Source organism: Apteryx mantelli, chromosome 24 (genome assembly GCF_036417845.1).
Source record: "Apteryx mantelli isolate bAptMan1 chromosome 24, bAptMan1.hap1, whole genome shotgun sequence".
In the NCBI taxonomy this organism is placed as follows: Eukaryota; Metazoa; Chordata; class Aves; order Apterygiformes; family Apterygidae; genus Apteryx; species Apteryx mantelli.
In genome coordinates, this window is record NC_090001.1 from 1,974,983 (window position 1) to 1,991,469 (window position 16,487).

The following is a 16,487-nucleotide window of genomic DNA, read 5'->3' on the forward strand; positions in this document are numbered from 1 at the left end:
CCCTAGCCATTCAGCAGGGTGCCCATGTGTTCCTTGTTTACTCTTTTAGTGTTACTGAAGCAGTAGCAGCTCTCCTTCATGCCCTTGACATTCCCTGCAAGTGTCTATCCTAGGGGAGCTTTGGCTTCCCTAACACCATCCCTACTTTGCTGGACAACAGTGCCCTGTTCAGTCAAGCTGGTCTCCTGCGATGTCTTCTCATTTTACTGAGCATCTGTAGGGACCATCCTTGTGCTTGGTGCCTACTGTCCTGTAAAGATCTCATGGCTTTCCTGAGCTCCTGTGCCCTTCAGAGCTGCCTCCCATGGGATCCCCCACCAGTGCCCTGAACAGGTCAAAGTCTGCTCCTGTGAAGTCCAGCATCTGTACTCTGCTACTGTGCTTCCTCACTGCCTTCAGGACCTTGGAATCCACTATTTCATGGTCATTGCAGCCAATGTTTCCACTGATGACCGCATGCCTGACCACTTCTTCCTTGTTTGCAAGCATGTGATCCAGGTGAGCATCATGCTTGGTGGCCCACCAGGGAGCTGAGCTAAGAAGCTGCCCTGACACCCTCCAGAAACCTCCTGGACTGCTTCCACCCTGCTGTTTGCCCTGCCACTGCATGTCAGGGAGATTAGAGTCCCTCCACAAGAAGCAGGCCCTGTGAGGCACAGACTTCCTCAGGTAGCTTAAAGAAGACTGTGTCCACCTCCTCACCCTGATTGTGTTCTCTGAAACTCCCATCATGATGTCACTCTCACTCTGATGCCCTCCCACAAGCACTCACCCAGCCCTTTGTCCATGCCATGCAAGAGCTCCATACATCCAAGCTGCCCCTTCACACAAAGGGCATCCCACCTTCTCATCTTCCTTCCCAGGCTCCCCTGAAGAGCCTGTACCCTGCCATCACAGCCTTCCAGTTGTGCGAGTGATCCCATCACATCTCGGTTATTCCAAAGACATTGCAGCCCTGTGACTGCTTGTGCATCTCCATTGCCTCTTGTCTGGGCCCCAGGCTGCATGCTGCTGCCTGCATGTGTATATTTGGGTGGCAGAGCCTCAGCTGTAGCCCAGAGAACAGGCTGGCCATAGGGAAACCTGTTACCAAGAGCCAAGGACACCAAATAGGCAATGGCCCCACTTCAGAGCAGAGACATGCTGGCATAGAGAGCAGATGGCAACGTAATGGTGAAACAGGGTTCCCACTGAAAGAGCAAACCTGCAGTGCCCAAGGCCAGGGAGAAACAGAGCAGGGCTGTGCAGGAACAGAAGGAGAGGGGTTTGGTGCTCGAGCCGACCCTGCAGCACCCTGAGGCCAGTGGCAGATGTGAATGGATCCCCAGGAAGGAGAAGGTGCCCCAGAGAACATCCCTGGGCCTGCACAGCCTGTGATCCAGGCACCTTGTGGACTTCCTTAACACAGTCCCTGTATCATCTGTGGGTGAGAAGTGGTTCAGGGGAAGGAGAGCTGGGAGATTTCAAGAGTGCAGGGCCATGAGTGGAGACTTTGGTGTGATGTGCTTCCTGTTTATGCAGCACACTTGCATGCAGACAGTATGGACTTTGCCTAAAGGCAGAGGTGCTATTCCGTTGTTTGGGCAGAGGCAGGAAAACTGAAATGCCTTGGGGCACTTGCCCAGCAACCACTCCAAAAGGACATGCCTTTCCTGTAGCTCCCATGCAGTATCATGCTAGAAACATGCTAGAAGGGAGAGAGTGCACCCTCAGCAAGTTTGCTGATGAGACCAATCTGGGAGGTTTGGGTGCTACACCAGAAGGCTGTGCTGCCATTCAAAGGGACCTGGACAGGCTGGAGAGGTGGGCGGAGAGGAACCTCATGAAGTTCAACAACAGCAGGTACAGAGTCCTGCTCCTAGGGAGAAGTAACCCCATGCTCCAGTACAGGCTGGGGGCTGACCTGCTGGAAAGCAGCTGTGTGGAGAAGGACCTGGGAGTGCTGGTGGACACCAAGTTAAGCATGAGGCAGCAATGTGCCCTTGTGGCCAAGAAGGCCATGGTATCCTGGGGTGCATGAGGAAGAGTGTTGCCAGCAGGTGGAGGGAGGTGATCATCCCCCTCTCCTCAGCCCTGCTAAGGCCACAGCTGCAGTACTGCGTCCAGTTCTGGGCTCCCCAGTACAAGAGAGACATGGAGCTCCTGGAGTGAGTCCAGCGGAGGGCTACAAAGATGATGAAGGGACTGGAGCATCTCTCAAATGAGGCAAGGCTGAGGGAACGGGGCCTTTTCAGCCTGGAGAAGAGAAGACTGAGAGGGGATCTTAATGCGTACAAATATCTCAAGGGAGGCTGTCAAGAGGGTGGGGCCAGACTCTTTTCAGTGGAGCCCAGAGACAGGACAGAAAGCAATGGGCACAAAATGAAACACAGACCGTTCCATCTGAACATGAGGAAAAACTTCTTCACTGTGAGGGTGACAGAGCACTGGAACAGGTTGCCCAGAGAGGTTGTGGAGTTTCCATCCTTGGAGATATTCAAAAGCTGCCTACACAGGGTCCTGTACAATGTGTTCTAGGTGACCCTGCTTGAGCAGGGTGGTTGGACTAGATGATCTCCTGAGGTCCCTTCCAGCCTCAACCATTCTGTGATTCTTTGATTCTGAACGAGCCCTTGTGCTAGAAACCCCAGGAATCTGACACGGCCCTGCCAGCCTATTTCTCTGTCATTATAACAAGTGTCTGAACTGAATTACAGTAGCAGTTTGCACTGTAGGGTCATGCATGTGTCTCAGCTTCGTGAGTGGAGCTCTAGTTGCAGTGTTGTTTCAGATGGCCTGGAAAATTCCCCACTTGGCCCCCAGCTTAGGATCTCAAAGGATGTAGGTCTCACACTTGCTCCATCAGCGCAAGCAAACACTGACACGTGCCTTGGGCCACCTCTATCTCTGCAAACATCACCAGGTTTTGCCAGGAACTGCCTTCAACCTTTCATCTCCAGTGATTATAATGGGAGCTTAGACAAGGAGCTCACAGGCAGACATCTCTGTTGTGCACGCTTCAGGTTGGGCATGGGGAATCCCACCTCCTGTGTGTTTGTGGAGTTCATGGGAGAGAGCTGAATTCCACTGCAGCCCAGGGGCTCCTAAACTGTCATGTGATGCCCAGATTGACTCATCTGAATCAAAACCTGAACTATGGGTAAATGACCTCCCTTCTTGGCGTCGTCTAGGCTCCTGCCTAGTTAAGAGATGGGAAGAGGGTCTTCTAGAGTGGGACATTTCCACCTCTTGCAGAAAACCATCCTCTGATGAGAAAAAATTGTAATGCCGGAATCAGTTGCCCTCCACTGTTTAGAGAGGGACTGTTGGTGATTATTTTAATCTATGTCAGTGAACCTTTCCCAGGAGGAGGGAGCACAAGGGATTGATGCCTTCAGCTGGGGCTCTGCTCCTGAGCAAAGGCAGGCTCCTGGGATGGAGGGAGCTCCTGGCAACGTGGCAGCACTGCTGAGAGAGAGCTGTGTCCAGGAGCAGCTCTCCTGTCAAGAGCAGCAGGGCTCTGGGCACTGCCTGCTGTTGCTGAGATGCAATGAGACAAGAGAGAGAGAAGTGAAAGGCAGTGTGGAGTGGGAGGACAGCTGAGTCTGTGGGAGAAATCTTCACAGCCCCTGACACGGTAAGTCTCTGCCTGCAGGGCAATGCTACTGCTGTTCCTGGAGGGGTCTTCTAAACCTATCCCATCCCATGATTTTCAAGTATCGTACCTCTGGCTTCTCCAGTGCAGAGGAGAAGGAGGTGCTTCAGAGTAGGGATTCCCAGCCACTCCGTCACAGGCACAGGGCATCCCACTATCCTCTCCCAGGGACTGTTGCAGGGGTGCAAAGCCTGTGTGTGCAAACAGATCTGCCCAGGGCTCTTTTCCGGAGCAGTGTCCCTTCACCCCAGGGTGCTGTGCCCGGGGCAGTGACTCTGCTGCCTGCACAGGTCAGCACTACCCAGAGAGCTCCCCATGGCATTGTGGGGAGAAGCCCTGGATGGAAGGAGTGACCGCTGGTAGAAGAGTTCATTCTTTTGAGAGGGTGCTGTGTGGATCAGGGCTGCTCACAGCTCCAGCTCATGCACAGGCCATTCCTGAGGGGACTTTGCAAAAGGAAGGCCAAGACAGGTGTTTCCTGAAAGAAAAGGCTGTTTTCTGAGTTGGTGCTTTAAGTTTCCTTCTAGCTGGCATGGGGAAAATGGAAATGGAGCTGTCAGGTTGGGACAAGGGACTGAGATTCATTAACAGTTTCAATGAGCAATCAGTAGTTCTGCTAGGAATTTCTGAAAGACCCTTCAGCAACCCCTCTGTCTCTAGACAGAAGCAAACTCCCCTTGGATGGTCACCTCTTGAGGGTTTATCTGACCTGCTCCTTCTCACCTGCACGCAGGGGAATGTCCCTGGACAGCGTGGTGCTGCTGGGAGGTTCGTGCAGGGCAGACCTGAGCACCCTGGGGAAGGCATCAGCACTGCACCACTGTCCCTGACTTGCTCAAATCCATCCTCCCATGCTGTTTCTGTTAGCAATTGCCTCTCAGTCCGTGCCCATCTCTGCTGCCTGGAGCTTCCGGGACAGGGCACTGGCCAGGGCTATCTCTGTGCTCACAGGTCCTAAGGAGCGGGTCAGAAAAACCCTCTTGAGGCCGTAAAGGTGATGCTGGTGCTGTCTGTAGGCTGAGGTGGGGATGAAGGGACCTGCTGAGGTTTCTCACAGACCTTTGGATCTGTCTCTCCCTTTAGAGTCTTAGTGAGCTGTCTCCCTCTTAAGTCTTAAGGAGAGCCCAACTTTAGGAGCCTTGACAGTTTCCCTGGGGTGTCCTGCCAAGCTGCAAGCTGCCCTCCAGAAGAGCACAGCTTCCCTCTAGCATTTTGTGCTATCTGAGAGTCCTTGCTCTGGTCCTGTGAGTCAGAAGCCTTCTCACACTCTTCATCACTCTCTCCATATCTGGCCTGAGAGAGAACAATTTGGAAATCTTCCTTTTAAAACTGTACTCCTCTGCTCTCAGCTCAGTGCGGTTTCTTTCTGAGACAAACTTGTGAGTGTGAGCGTCCTTTAGCTGAGTGAGGTGCAAGGGCAGGGCAGTGAGGGGCAAGATTCATTGACAGACCAGATCCCGTGACTCTGTGCAAAGTCATAGTGAGCCCTTTTTTCCTCTTGGGCTGCACAAGTGCTCATGTTGAGAGCAACTGAAATGGCAAAGATTTCTACCCAGTCAAAGAATGCTCCCACAGTGTGATGGAGGCATCTGAGAAAGAAATCAATATATATAATCAGACTCCGCGCTGAAGATTATTTTCTGGAGAAAATAGGTGTCAACATGCTGGACAGTCTTTCCACATAAGGGGTAGATGTAATCTGCTGCCGGACGTGTGCATCAGAGCTAGCCATTTCCCACTCCCATTACGGTCCCTGCAGAAAGAGCACAGATGGTAAATTGGTGTGAGGAGAGGGTCTGTCTCATTGGAACGGAGACATCTAGAAAGGAGCAGGTCAGCGCCTGCCTTCACCTCAGTGTTTCTTTTCTTTGCTGAAGTGGCAGCTGGTGTCACTGATTCAGATACAGACATCTGTGTTCAAGAGGTGCTCAAGGGTGGGGGAGGGGAATCCCTCACAAGGGTCTTCTCTTTCAGAGACAACTGCCATGAGGGCTATATTCATCCCTCATTATGGTAAATAGAGAAAATTCCCACTGGGTCACTGTACCAAGACCCATCCGTTTAGCTCACGGTGTCCATCCCTGGGAATCCCACCAAATACCTGGGACTCTTTGACACCTCCATTTACACCCCCCAGCAGGGCAGAACTGACTCCTCTAGAGACCATGGGCAGAGGCCCCTACTCCACACAGCACACTCAGCCAGCGCAAAGCAGAGCTCCAGACAGGGAGCAGAACCTTAAAGTAAAGGACAGAGAAGACATGGGGGTTTCTATGAGAAATGGGATGGGTTTGCCTCAGAGCTCTAACTTGTCACTGTTATTTCCTCCTTGGACAGTCGCCAAAGGTCAGAGGAAGTAAATGTCCAACAGCAGCTCCCTCAACAAATTCCTCCTCCTGGCATTTGCAGACACACGGGAGCTGCAGCTCTTGCACTTCTGGCTCTTCCTGGGCATCTACCTGGCTGCCCTCCTGGGCAATGGCCTCATCATCACAGCCGTAGCCTGCGACCACCGCCTCCACACCCCCATGTTCTTCTTCCTCCTCAACCTCTCCCTCCTCGACCTTGGCACCATCTCCACCACTGTCCCCAAATCCATGGCCAATTCCCTGAGCAACACCAGGGCCATTTCCTACTCAGGATGCGCTGCACAGGTCTTTTTCCTCTTTTTCTTACTTTCAGCAGAGTATTTTGTTCTCACTGTCATGGCCTACGACCGCTATGTGGCCATCTGCAAACCCCTGCACTATGGGACCATCATGAGCAGCAGAGCTTGTGTCAAAATGGCAGCAGCTGCCTGGGCCAGTGGTTTTCTCGATGGTCTCCTGCACACTGCTAACACATTTTCCATACCACTCTGCCAAGGCAATGTTGTGGAGCAGTTCTTCTGTGAAGTTCCCCAGATCCTCAAGCTCTCCTGCTCAGACACCTACCTCAGGGAACTTGGCGCTCTTGTGGTTACTCTTTGTATAGCCTTTGGTTGTTTCATTTTCATTGTGCTGTCCTATGTGCAGATCTTCACAGTTGTGCTGAGGATCCCCTCTGAGCAGGGCCGGCACAAAGCCTTCTCCATGTGCCTGCCTCACCTAGCCGTGGTCTCCCTGTGTGTCAGCACTGCAATGTTTGCCTACCTGAAGCCCCCCTCCCTCTCCTCCCCAGCTTTGGATCTGGTGGTGTCTGTTCTTTATGCAGTGGTGCCTCCAACAGTGAACCCCCTCATCTACAGCATGAGGAACAAGGAGCTCAAGGACGCCCTGAAGAAACTGGTTCAACTGGTCCTACTTCAGCAGCAATAAGCTGCCCATCTCTCCTCACAAGGGATTTCCAATTTACCTCGGGCAACTCTTGTGCTTTGGGCATTCTATCTATCTGTGATAATTCTGTTTGTAAATGCTTGAATTCATCCCACTTCTCCAGCAGCACAAAGCCTGTCTGTCTGGCCTGGAAGCCTTCCGTAAATCCGTGTAGCACTGATTCCGGGCAGGCCTCCCTGCCATCATGTCTGTAATAAAAGCGGATTTCCTGAGGACAGTGCCTGAAGGTTGGGCTCTTCTTCCCAAGCTGGAGCCAAGAATGTGCTCAGGGCGTTGCACCCAAAAAGGCCCTTTGCTGTGCTTGGGTTTTCCATGGGCTAAGGGGCATGAGCTCATAGGGTGATGTGTTTGGGCAGGAGGGCTGGAGTCAGCTGTAACTTGTGGGTGCCCAGTGTCCCTGGAGCAGGTGAGTGGTCAAGTGGTGTCTGCTGGGGACTGTCTGCCGTATTACAGGGCTGGTGAGAGATGTCCATGCTTCTGGAAGGGAATATGGAGCCACCCCAAGAGCACAGGGGATCTCCTGGGACAGCATGTGCCTGGGATGGGCAGTGAGTGGAGATTCCCAAAACCAAGTGGAGTCGCCCAAAGGTAAAGGGCTAAACCAAAGAATACACTGAATGAGAGCTCAGAAATCTCAGGAGAAGCAGTGGGGACCCAGCAGGCACAGGGAAGGGAGTGTCCCTCGCCACCCTCAGCCTGGGCTGCTTTGCTGGGTGGGCTGGGGAGAGGGCAGGGGAGGTGGGGAGAGCTGGGGAGCGGCTGAGATGGGCTGGAAAGGGCCTGGGAGAGGCAAAACGCCAGCAGGCAGCTCCTGTGTGTGAACAGCAGTGTGGGAGCACCCAGCAGTGTGCTTGCAGGCAAATGGAGGTCTCCTGGGAAAGGCATCAGGACGTGGAGGGTGCAGAAGAGAAGAGCCCAGGGTGTTCCCTGTGTTGCATGGACACACTGGGGAAGCTGCCCCAGGGCCATCGTCGTGGACCAGCCCCTCACATGACCCCTTTCCACTGCTGGCTGCTCACCCCAGCTGTGGGGTGGTGCATGGCCAGCTCCATCCTCCTGCAGGTCTCCATGTCCCAGTGGAGGGGAAGAGGCCAGCCTTGCATGGTCACTCTTCTGCATCAGACCCCAGCAGATCTGGGAGCACAGCTGTCTGCTAACAGATGTGTGCATCCAGCCCGGACTGGTCAGGGGTCGGGTGCTTGGATCCCGCAGACTGTGGGGGATCATTTCATAATCATTGAATAATACTCCAGCCCTTTCCATGGGTGAGGTCTCTGGTTCCAGCTCCAGCTGAGTTTTGGCTTTCCTCACTCCGTCCCTGTGTGCACGGACAAGGTCTCAATGCTCCCCCTGGGATGACCATCCCCCTTCCACCCTCTGTGCACTCCATCCTGGCACCCTGAGCATGGGTGCTGCTGCTGCCAGGGCAGAGGTGGAAGATCACCCGTAATGGCTCCTCAGGGAGATCCCCATGGAAAAGCTGTGCCAGCCCCGGGAAGCTGGCCCTGAGCACAGGGCAGGCTGAGCCCCTTCTCGCATGTCCCATGCTGATGGGAGGGCAGCACGGGAACAGGGGAGCAGCCTGTTCCTGCTTGGGGGCCGTGTGGTACCGTTTTGGAGGGAGATGAAGGCGACAGCCGCTGTGCTGCAGCAGCACCAGCTGCACCCCCTCCATGAGGCCCCTGCTGCTTCCCTGCCCACCCCTGCCCCTGACCAGCCTGCAGCCCCATCGCTCCCAGCCCCTGGCCCCTCTCCTGGCACCGTGGGGACCAGCTCTGCAGGCAGGACCTCCCTGGCCATCCCCACGTCAGGGTTCCAGCCCCAGCCATGCAACGGGACACCCGCTCAGAGGTAGAGGAGGATGAGGGAGCGTGGGGCTGGACAAGGGCTCTTGCTGCTCCCAACAACATCCTCTTTGTAGCAGGAACCCAGATGCAAATGGTGCTTAAACACTTGAGCTGGGATGCAGAAACACTTGCTCTCGTAACTGTGCATCATCAAATCAGACCCCAAGTGGCTGCCCTCACTTTTTCATTCAGCTAAGAGTCTGTGTGCAGTGTTAGGTGGGTAGGGGCTGAAATCTGAAGCCCTCCTTACACCTTTGAATTGGCTTTCAGGCAAGAGTCGCTGTGGGGATATACGGTCACCTTTTGTACCTACAACCTTCTCTGGGATCTGCTCGGATCCCAGCTTCCCTTGCCAAGGCTTTCTTGCCTGTAGTGAGGGGGCAGGCCTGAGGCAGAGATGGGGAGTCAGGTCAGCAGGATGGGCACAGGGTCAGGTCAGCACATGAGAGGTGCAGGGCCAGGCACAGGCATGTCCACAGCGTAACTCAGGCCAGGCCCCAGGACAAGGGGAGCAGCTCTCCAGCAAAGGGCAGGAGGCCTCGCAATGAGGCCGGTCACTCTCTGTCTGCCCTGCTCTTGTGCCCAGCAGATCCCCCTCCCTCTCTGCCTGCAGACCCTCCATGCCCATCCTGCTGTCCAGCACAGCACGAGAGCCCTGGCCCTGCAGCCCCTCTGGCAGCTCCTGCTGCCCCGGGGACAGAACTGCCTGCCCTGAGCTCGTGCACAGAGAAACCTGTTTCTTGTTCTCCTTTTCTCTCTGTGAATGCTGCTCTCCTCTTTTCCTGGGATGTCCCTGCTCCCCAGACAGCCTTTCCCCAGAGGAATGTTTCCATGATGGCCTGGCCGACCATTCCTGTATCCTCCCCTGTACTCCCTTCAGGGCCCTGGGCTGGTGGTGCTGCTCTGCAGAGCGAGTGGGCTGTGGGGCCCTGAGGCCACCGGGTGACCCCTGACTCTGCGCTGGCCATGCTGGTCAGGGTGGGAAGCAAAACCAGCTGGACAGGGCTCACCACCACTGATACTGCTGCCACCCATCGGAGCTCATGGCCTGTGCTCAGAGTGAGCCCAGGGCGTTTGCAATGGCAGGAGATGTGTTTGGGTGTGCACTAGCTCCAGCCTGTGGTGTTTCACTGAGGGTGCAGGAATCACTCTCCAGTGCCCCTTCCCTTGGCCCCCTGGGTCCCCACTGCCTCTCCGGGATTGCAGAGCCCTTGTTTCCCTCTACATACCTGGGTTTAGTGCTTCACCTTCTGGTTACTCCACCATGGACTGTCCCTCATTTTGTGAGGCTCCACTCACTGCCCACCCCAATGCACATGATGTCCCTGGAGATCCCCTGAGCTCTCCTGGTACCGAAGATTCCCCTCCAGAAGCATGGGCATCTCTCATCTCACTGTCACCTGTGGCACAGCCCTGAGCAGGCAATTCAGAGACCATTCCCCATCTCCACTGGCACTGGTCACTGAGAGATGAGCTCTGGATCCAGCCCTTGCTCCTGAACAGATCACTCTGGCACTCTGAGCTCGTCCTATGGAGCCCACAGAGTTCAGAAGCAGAGTAGAGGCCCTTTTGTGGTGCAGTTCCTTGGGTGTATTTTTGGTTCCATCTTTGAAGAAAGGCCTGAGTTCAGGCACATCACATACTGCATCCATTGGGGCCCTGTAGAAGAGCACTACAGATCACTCTAAGTAATTTCAGTTGCAGGCCCCCAAGGTGATTGGGGGCTGGAGCACTTGTCCTGTGAGGAGAGGCTGAGGGAAAAAGTTTGTTCAGCCTGCTAAAAGGGAAGGCTTTTGGAGGGACTCGGAGCAGCTTCCCAACTCAAGGCTGCCACCCATAGTGAACCAGGCTTTTACAGGGATTCATGGCAGGAGAATAAGAGAATGAATTAAGGTTTAATGATGAAGGACTGCTTGTCCAGAATGGGCCCTCCTCATCGTCTACAACACCAGTTCACTACAACACGACACCCAATGAGTGTGATGCATGCAGAAAGTCATGGCATGAGGGTGATTGCACACCCTAAGAGGCCTCAGGTCCTTTGCAGATCCAGTAAAATCCACAAGGATTGCTAGGGCCTTCAACATCCTAGGCACACATTTGTAAGGTCAGCCTTGTCCCTGTGGGAGGCTTAGGGAGCTGGGTTGTTTCAGCGTGGAGAAGAGGAGGCTTTGGGCAGACCGAATAACAGCCTGCCCATGCCTACCAGGAGGTCATCAAGAAGATGGAGCCAGGCTCTTCACCGTTGTGCACCATGGGAGGATGAGGCCCAGAGGGCATGAGCTGAAAGAAGAGAGGTTCAGGCTGGGGATAAGGACAAATGTTTTACCCATGCAAACAGTGAAGCACTGGGGCAGGTTGCCCAGAGGGTTTGTGCCATCTCCATCCTCAGAGGTTTTCAAGACCTAAATGACTGAAGGACTTAGCAAGCTGGTTGGAGCTGAGGGCTGAGCCTGCTGTGAGAAGGAGGTTGGGCTAGAGACAACCTGAGGTCCCTTCCAGCCTGAACCATTTGGCATTTCCTTCCACCACGGGTCTTCTCCTGTTGACCTTGGAGAAAACAGTCTGCTTACCGTCTTGTCATGCTCTGGTCAGAGGAGCTCAGATTCAGGGCTGCTTGGCAGGTACCCCCACATAGCCCCGGGTTTTCATTTGCTTCACCTTTCACTGCATTTCCCCCTCTTTTCCACCTTACAAGCTCTTCCCGTTTACCACCCTGATCTCCTCCCATGAAATCAGACCACCTCTCTTTACCCTGTCCCCATTGACCCCGCTTTTGCTGCCTTTGTACCTTCCTTTGCCTTCTCCGAGATGGTTGCTATGCTCATTTCCACCATTGCCAGCACTTCCTTTAAAATACTACCCCCTTTATTATCTGTAGGGTCCTGCAGTTCATCATGCTGTTATCCTGTGAGAGGCCTGCCAAGATGGCATGAGGCATCTGCACGCACACATTCAGAGCTGACAGAAAGGAGCTTGAGTGGAGAGGGAGCTGGAGAAGCAAGGAGATGAGGCCAACAGAAGCCTCCTGGAGTTGTGCAAGGGGAAGTGGCAGGTGCTGCCTTGGGGGAGTGACCCTGAGGAGAAGGGCCTGGACATTACGAGGGATGCCATATGAGCCTGTGGTGCGTGCTCACCACAGATGAGGCCAGCTGCATACGGGGCTGCATGAGGAAGCGTCTGGCCACCCAGACAAGGACAGTTAATATCCCCCCTCGACTCAGCACTGGTGTGGCCACATCTGGAATCGTGTGTGCCATTGTGGGATGCCCAGTGCTGGAGGAATGGGGAGGACGTGGAGAGGGTCCAGAGGAAGTCTGCCAAGATGGTGCTTGTTGCCTGCAGCACATGACCTGTAGAGGGAGGCTGAGGGACGTGGGCTACATTATCCTGGTGAAGTGGAGGCTAAGGGCAGTAGAGGCCTTGTTTCCTCCTACTACTTCCAGGGCAGGCCTGGGAGGTGCCATCTTGTTGTCCCTAACTCAGTGTTGCACCCCCCCACCCTCACACTGCCCACGCAAAGAGGCCTGAGCAAAGTGTGAGGCAAGGGATCACCCTACCCAGGGGCTGGGTGTCACTGCCTGCCCATGTTGTACGATAAAACACATCAAGGGTGACTTGGCATCAGAGTCACCTGCACATTTCCTTTGCCTACCTGCAATCAGGGCCTCCAACTTTCTGCTCTAATCAGCCCCTAGGGAGGCTCTGTGAGTAACAGCCCTCAGGGGGACCCATTAATGCTCCTAGAAGCTTTGGGACTGGCTTCTGAATTCAACTTCTTGAGAGGTTTGTTCAGTCTCCTCGCAGAATCCAACATTCATGGACTCAGCACCAAATACACCTGAGGGGTCATTAAAATGCAAAAAGCCCTAACAAGCCCTGTCTATCCCCATAATTTCCTTCAGTTCTTCAGTCCTCGTGTGGCTAATTGGAGAGGTTTCAGGAGTGTCTTTACAAGAGGAAGATTTCAGTGAGAACCTAAAAAAAAAAAGAGAAAGGATTTCTGCTGGTAACGTTTTCTTTCCTTTTCAGCTTACAGAATAAGTGATATCCACATTCTCCAACTCATAGTGACTCAGAGGGTCTCCTAAGGAATCGTGATGTGTGAGAAAAGCAGTATTTTCGACAGGAGACATGTACGAACAGCCTTGCTCCTCACCTCCCCAGCCCTGCCATTTCTCTCATTAGCCACTGGGGACCTACCTCACTCTGGTTAAAATCGAAGCTTTCTTCCACTCAAGTCTGTAGCTGAATGTTACAGCCTCTAGGCACCAATTCCCACCTGCTTTCCTTCGAGAACTAGCTGCAAATAGACACAGAAGGCTTTTTCTTTATTGGGATCCAGCAAAACTAAAACATGATGCAGTTTAATAAGAACTCCGCAAGGCTTTCAACACTGTCTCCCATAACATCCTCAGGGAAGCTCAGGAAGTGTGGTTTAGATGAGTGGACAGTGAGGTGGATTGAGAAGTGGCTGAATGGTAGAGCTCCGAGGGTTGTGAGCAGCAGCGCAGAGTCTAGTTGGAGGCCTGGAGCTAGCGGTGTCCCCCAGGTACTGGGGTCCAGTCTTGTTCAACTTCTTCATCAGTGACCTGGATGAAGGGACAGAGTGCACCCTCAGCAAGTTTGCTGATGAGACCAAACTGGGAGGAGTGGCTGATACCCCAGGGCGCTGTGCTGCCATTCAGGGAGACCTGGATCTGATGCAAAGATGACTTTAGAAATGACCAATTTAATCAGGGCATGTACAAATATGCGAAAGATGACTGAGATTTTATACACAGCACAGTAGACCAAGGAGTGGTAACACAAGTTCAGGGGCAGATCAATAGCTCTTCTCCCGAGATTAATAACCTTTGCGGAAATTTCCATTATGTCATCATGGGAAAACATTGACATTTTTATTCAAATTAGTCAATCATTTCAGCTGAGGAAAAGGGGCACGTATTTTTTTTTTCAGATGTCGAAAACAGCTCTTCACCTACAGAGGCAGAGCTCAGGTGTCTAACCACAAGCATCCAGTGGCACTTGGAGAGGCCCTGATGTATCTGAGGTACCTGCCTGGGTCTGGCAGCTCTCACAGAGGACCTGCAGGAGACCGGAGCCCCTCGGAGCTGCAGAGGGAGGCTGGGCAGAGAGGACCAGGGAACCTACAATGGCACCAGATGTCTGTTACCTTGTGATTGCATCCCACCCCAATTCTGAACACTGCTTTTTCAAAAAAAAAAAAAAAAAAGACCAGTATACTAAAAACAAAGCAAGAAGGATGATAAGAAACCAAGGAACTTTAAAAGCTGATAAGTTTAAAAAAAACCCAAAACATTGCTTTAGATCATTTACTTAATTTCTTCCTTGTTGCATTTTTTTATTGAGATTTTCTAAATGCTACTTGTATAATCAGGCCCACACCATTAAAAAAGATATTGTTGTGCCTCACCCAGAGCCCAGAACCCTGCAAAACACCCCCTGCCAAGGGCTGTCCATGCCACTCCTCCTTGCGCAGAGCGTGACACACAGAGAAATTGAGTTCTCTCAAATGATCGTGGAAAACAGAGTAACCAGCTTCAGTGAAATACACATTTTGGATGGCCAAATTTTCACAAATCTCAGCAAACCTATGTTACAGTGATGTCTTAAAGGAGCCCCTACACATCTAGCCACACTCCCTTTTCATTCCCTGCACGGTCAATGAAGTGTGACTCCATTTTACATGGATGAGACTGATCTCACCTGATGCCAGACACCTTCAGTGCAGAGGTCTCTGTCTAATCCAGCTGCCTGGACTTCCCTTTCTGGGCCAGGGAGAGAAATAAGGTGTCTCCCTGAAAGGTCTTGAGAGACTTCTCCTGGTGACCAGCTAATGCTCCAGAAAGGATCCCGTAGGTCTTGGGTCACATTTCCCAGCGCCACCTGGGAACACAGCGATCCCAGGGCATCTCAGGCAGCAATAGCCTTTATGGGTGACAAATGAATAAAGGCCTGAAAGTCAAATTTTCATCATGAGATGAAACTTACTCAAAAAATAACCCTATGCAATAACTGAAAAAAATCTTCATGCACAGAACTTCAAAAAGATTGTATCAATTCTTTCATTCAGTGTTTTTTTTCTTTATTGTTTATTGGCAGTGCCTTGTGCATGCAGTAGTTACTTTGTCTTTGTGAGTGTGTTTGTGTTTATATATATATATATATACATATATAGAGAGAGAGTGTGTGTGTGTGTGTATGTGTATGTCTCTCTCTATATATATGTACAGTTACTCATCACAATGCATTTCCTACCAACAGTCTGAATGCAGACACTTTCTTCTGAAGCACTATTCTATTTAAACTGACCTATTCTCCATCGTTTCTTCTGCCTCTCTGTCCTGTCTTCTTCCTCTGCCTCTTCTCTCTTTACAGAGCTCTCCCGGAAAAGATTCATTGAATCACAGCACTTAGGGTGGACGAGACCTCTGGACGTCATCTAGTCCCACCGTCCTGCTCAATGCAGAGGGAAAGATGAGGTTGCTCCCCCAGTTACACATTTTCCACAAATGCGCTGAGACTGTCCTCCATCCCATGGTCTGGTCTGTTAATGAAGAAGTTCAACAGTGTTGCCCCAGGGGTTGACCACTGAGGGATGCCACCAGTAACTGGCCGCCTATTTGGCCTTGTACCACTGATGACTGCATTTTGGCCTGATGATAGAGCCAATCTTCAAGCTGCCATATGGTCCATTTACCCAGTGCTGGTCTCACCAGTTTCACTATAGGTAAACTCTGGGCAACCGTTTCAAAGGCCTTGCTAAAGTGAAGGTACACCAAAACCCCTGCTTTCCCCTTGTGCACACAGACATTCGTCTTGTGGTGGAAGGAAACCAAGTAGGTCAGGCATGGTTTCCATTTCCCCTTGGTCAACCTCATGTTGCCTCTTCCAATTCTTGTCCTTCATGTGCTTGGAAATCCTTAGAAATTCTTTCCAGGAGGATGTGCTCCATCGCCTTCCCAAAGACTGAGATGAAGCTGACCAGCTTGTCATTCCCGGGATCCTCCCTCTTGCCCTTCTTGAACATTGGTGTGATGTCTGCCTTTTCCCAGGCATCAGGAACCTCCTTGGTCACCCTGACATTTCAAAGATGATAACAGCAGCGTTGCAATGACTCCAGCCAGCTGCCCCAGCACCCTGGGGTGCCTCCCGCCTGGTCCCATGGACTTGTGTGTGCCCACTGGGCACAAGTCCTCCCCAGCTGCATCTTTCTCTACCATGGGTGATGCCTCGTTATCACAGATGCTGCCAAAGGCCTCGGGGGCCAGGGAGGCCTGGCAGTAGATGACAGCAGGAAAAGACAAGGTAAAAGAGGCAATGAGTTCCTCAGTCCTTTCCATGTCTTTGTCATTACAGCCCCTGCCCCACTCAGCAGTGAGAGCACTTTTTTCTTGGCTGCCTTCCTTGTGCTGCCAACACCCTTACAGAAGTCCTTCTGGTTGCCCTCCCCATCTCTTGAGAGTTCCAGCTCCAGCTCCAGCTGAGCTTTGGCTTGCCTAACTCCATCCCTTCCCTCACAGCCAATGCCTGTGTCTTCTCCCTGGGTAGCCTGTTCCCCTTTCAACCCTCTGGGCACTTTCTTCCTGTTTTTCAAGTCCTAAGTCACAGTGTGTCTGCTCAGCCATACCAGCCTCGTGCCAGGCCAGGCCCTGCTGGACTTTCTTG

General features: G+C 52.6%; 1 protein-coding gene across 1 annotated transcript; it reads left to right on the plus strand.

Moving 5' to 3' along the window:
• Positions 1 to 5,994: 5,994 nt before the first annotated feature.
• On the plus strand, positions 5,995 to 13,029 carry LOC136994167 (olfactory receptor 14J1-like; the record flags this gene model as incomplete). Its single annotated transcript, XM_067310413.1, has 2 exons — positions 5,995 to 6,900; positions 13,021 to 13,029. Coding segments are annotated over exons 1-2 (915 nt in total), but the record flags the coding sequence as incomplete, so codon positions are not given.
• Between the last annotated feature and the right edge of the window lie 3,458 nt (positions 13,030 to 16,487).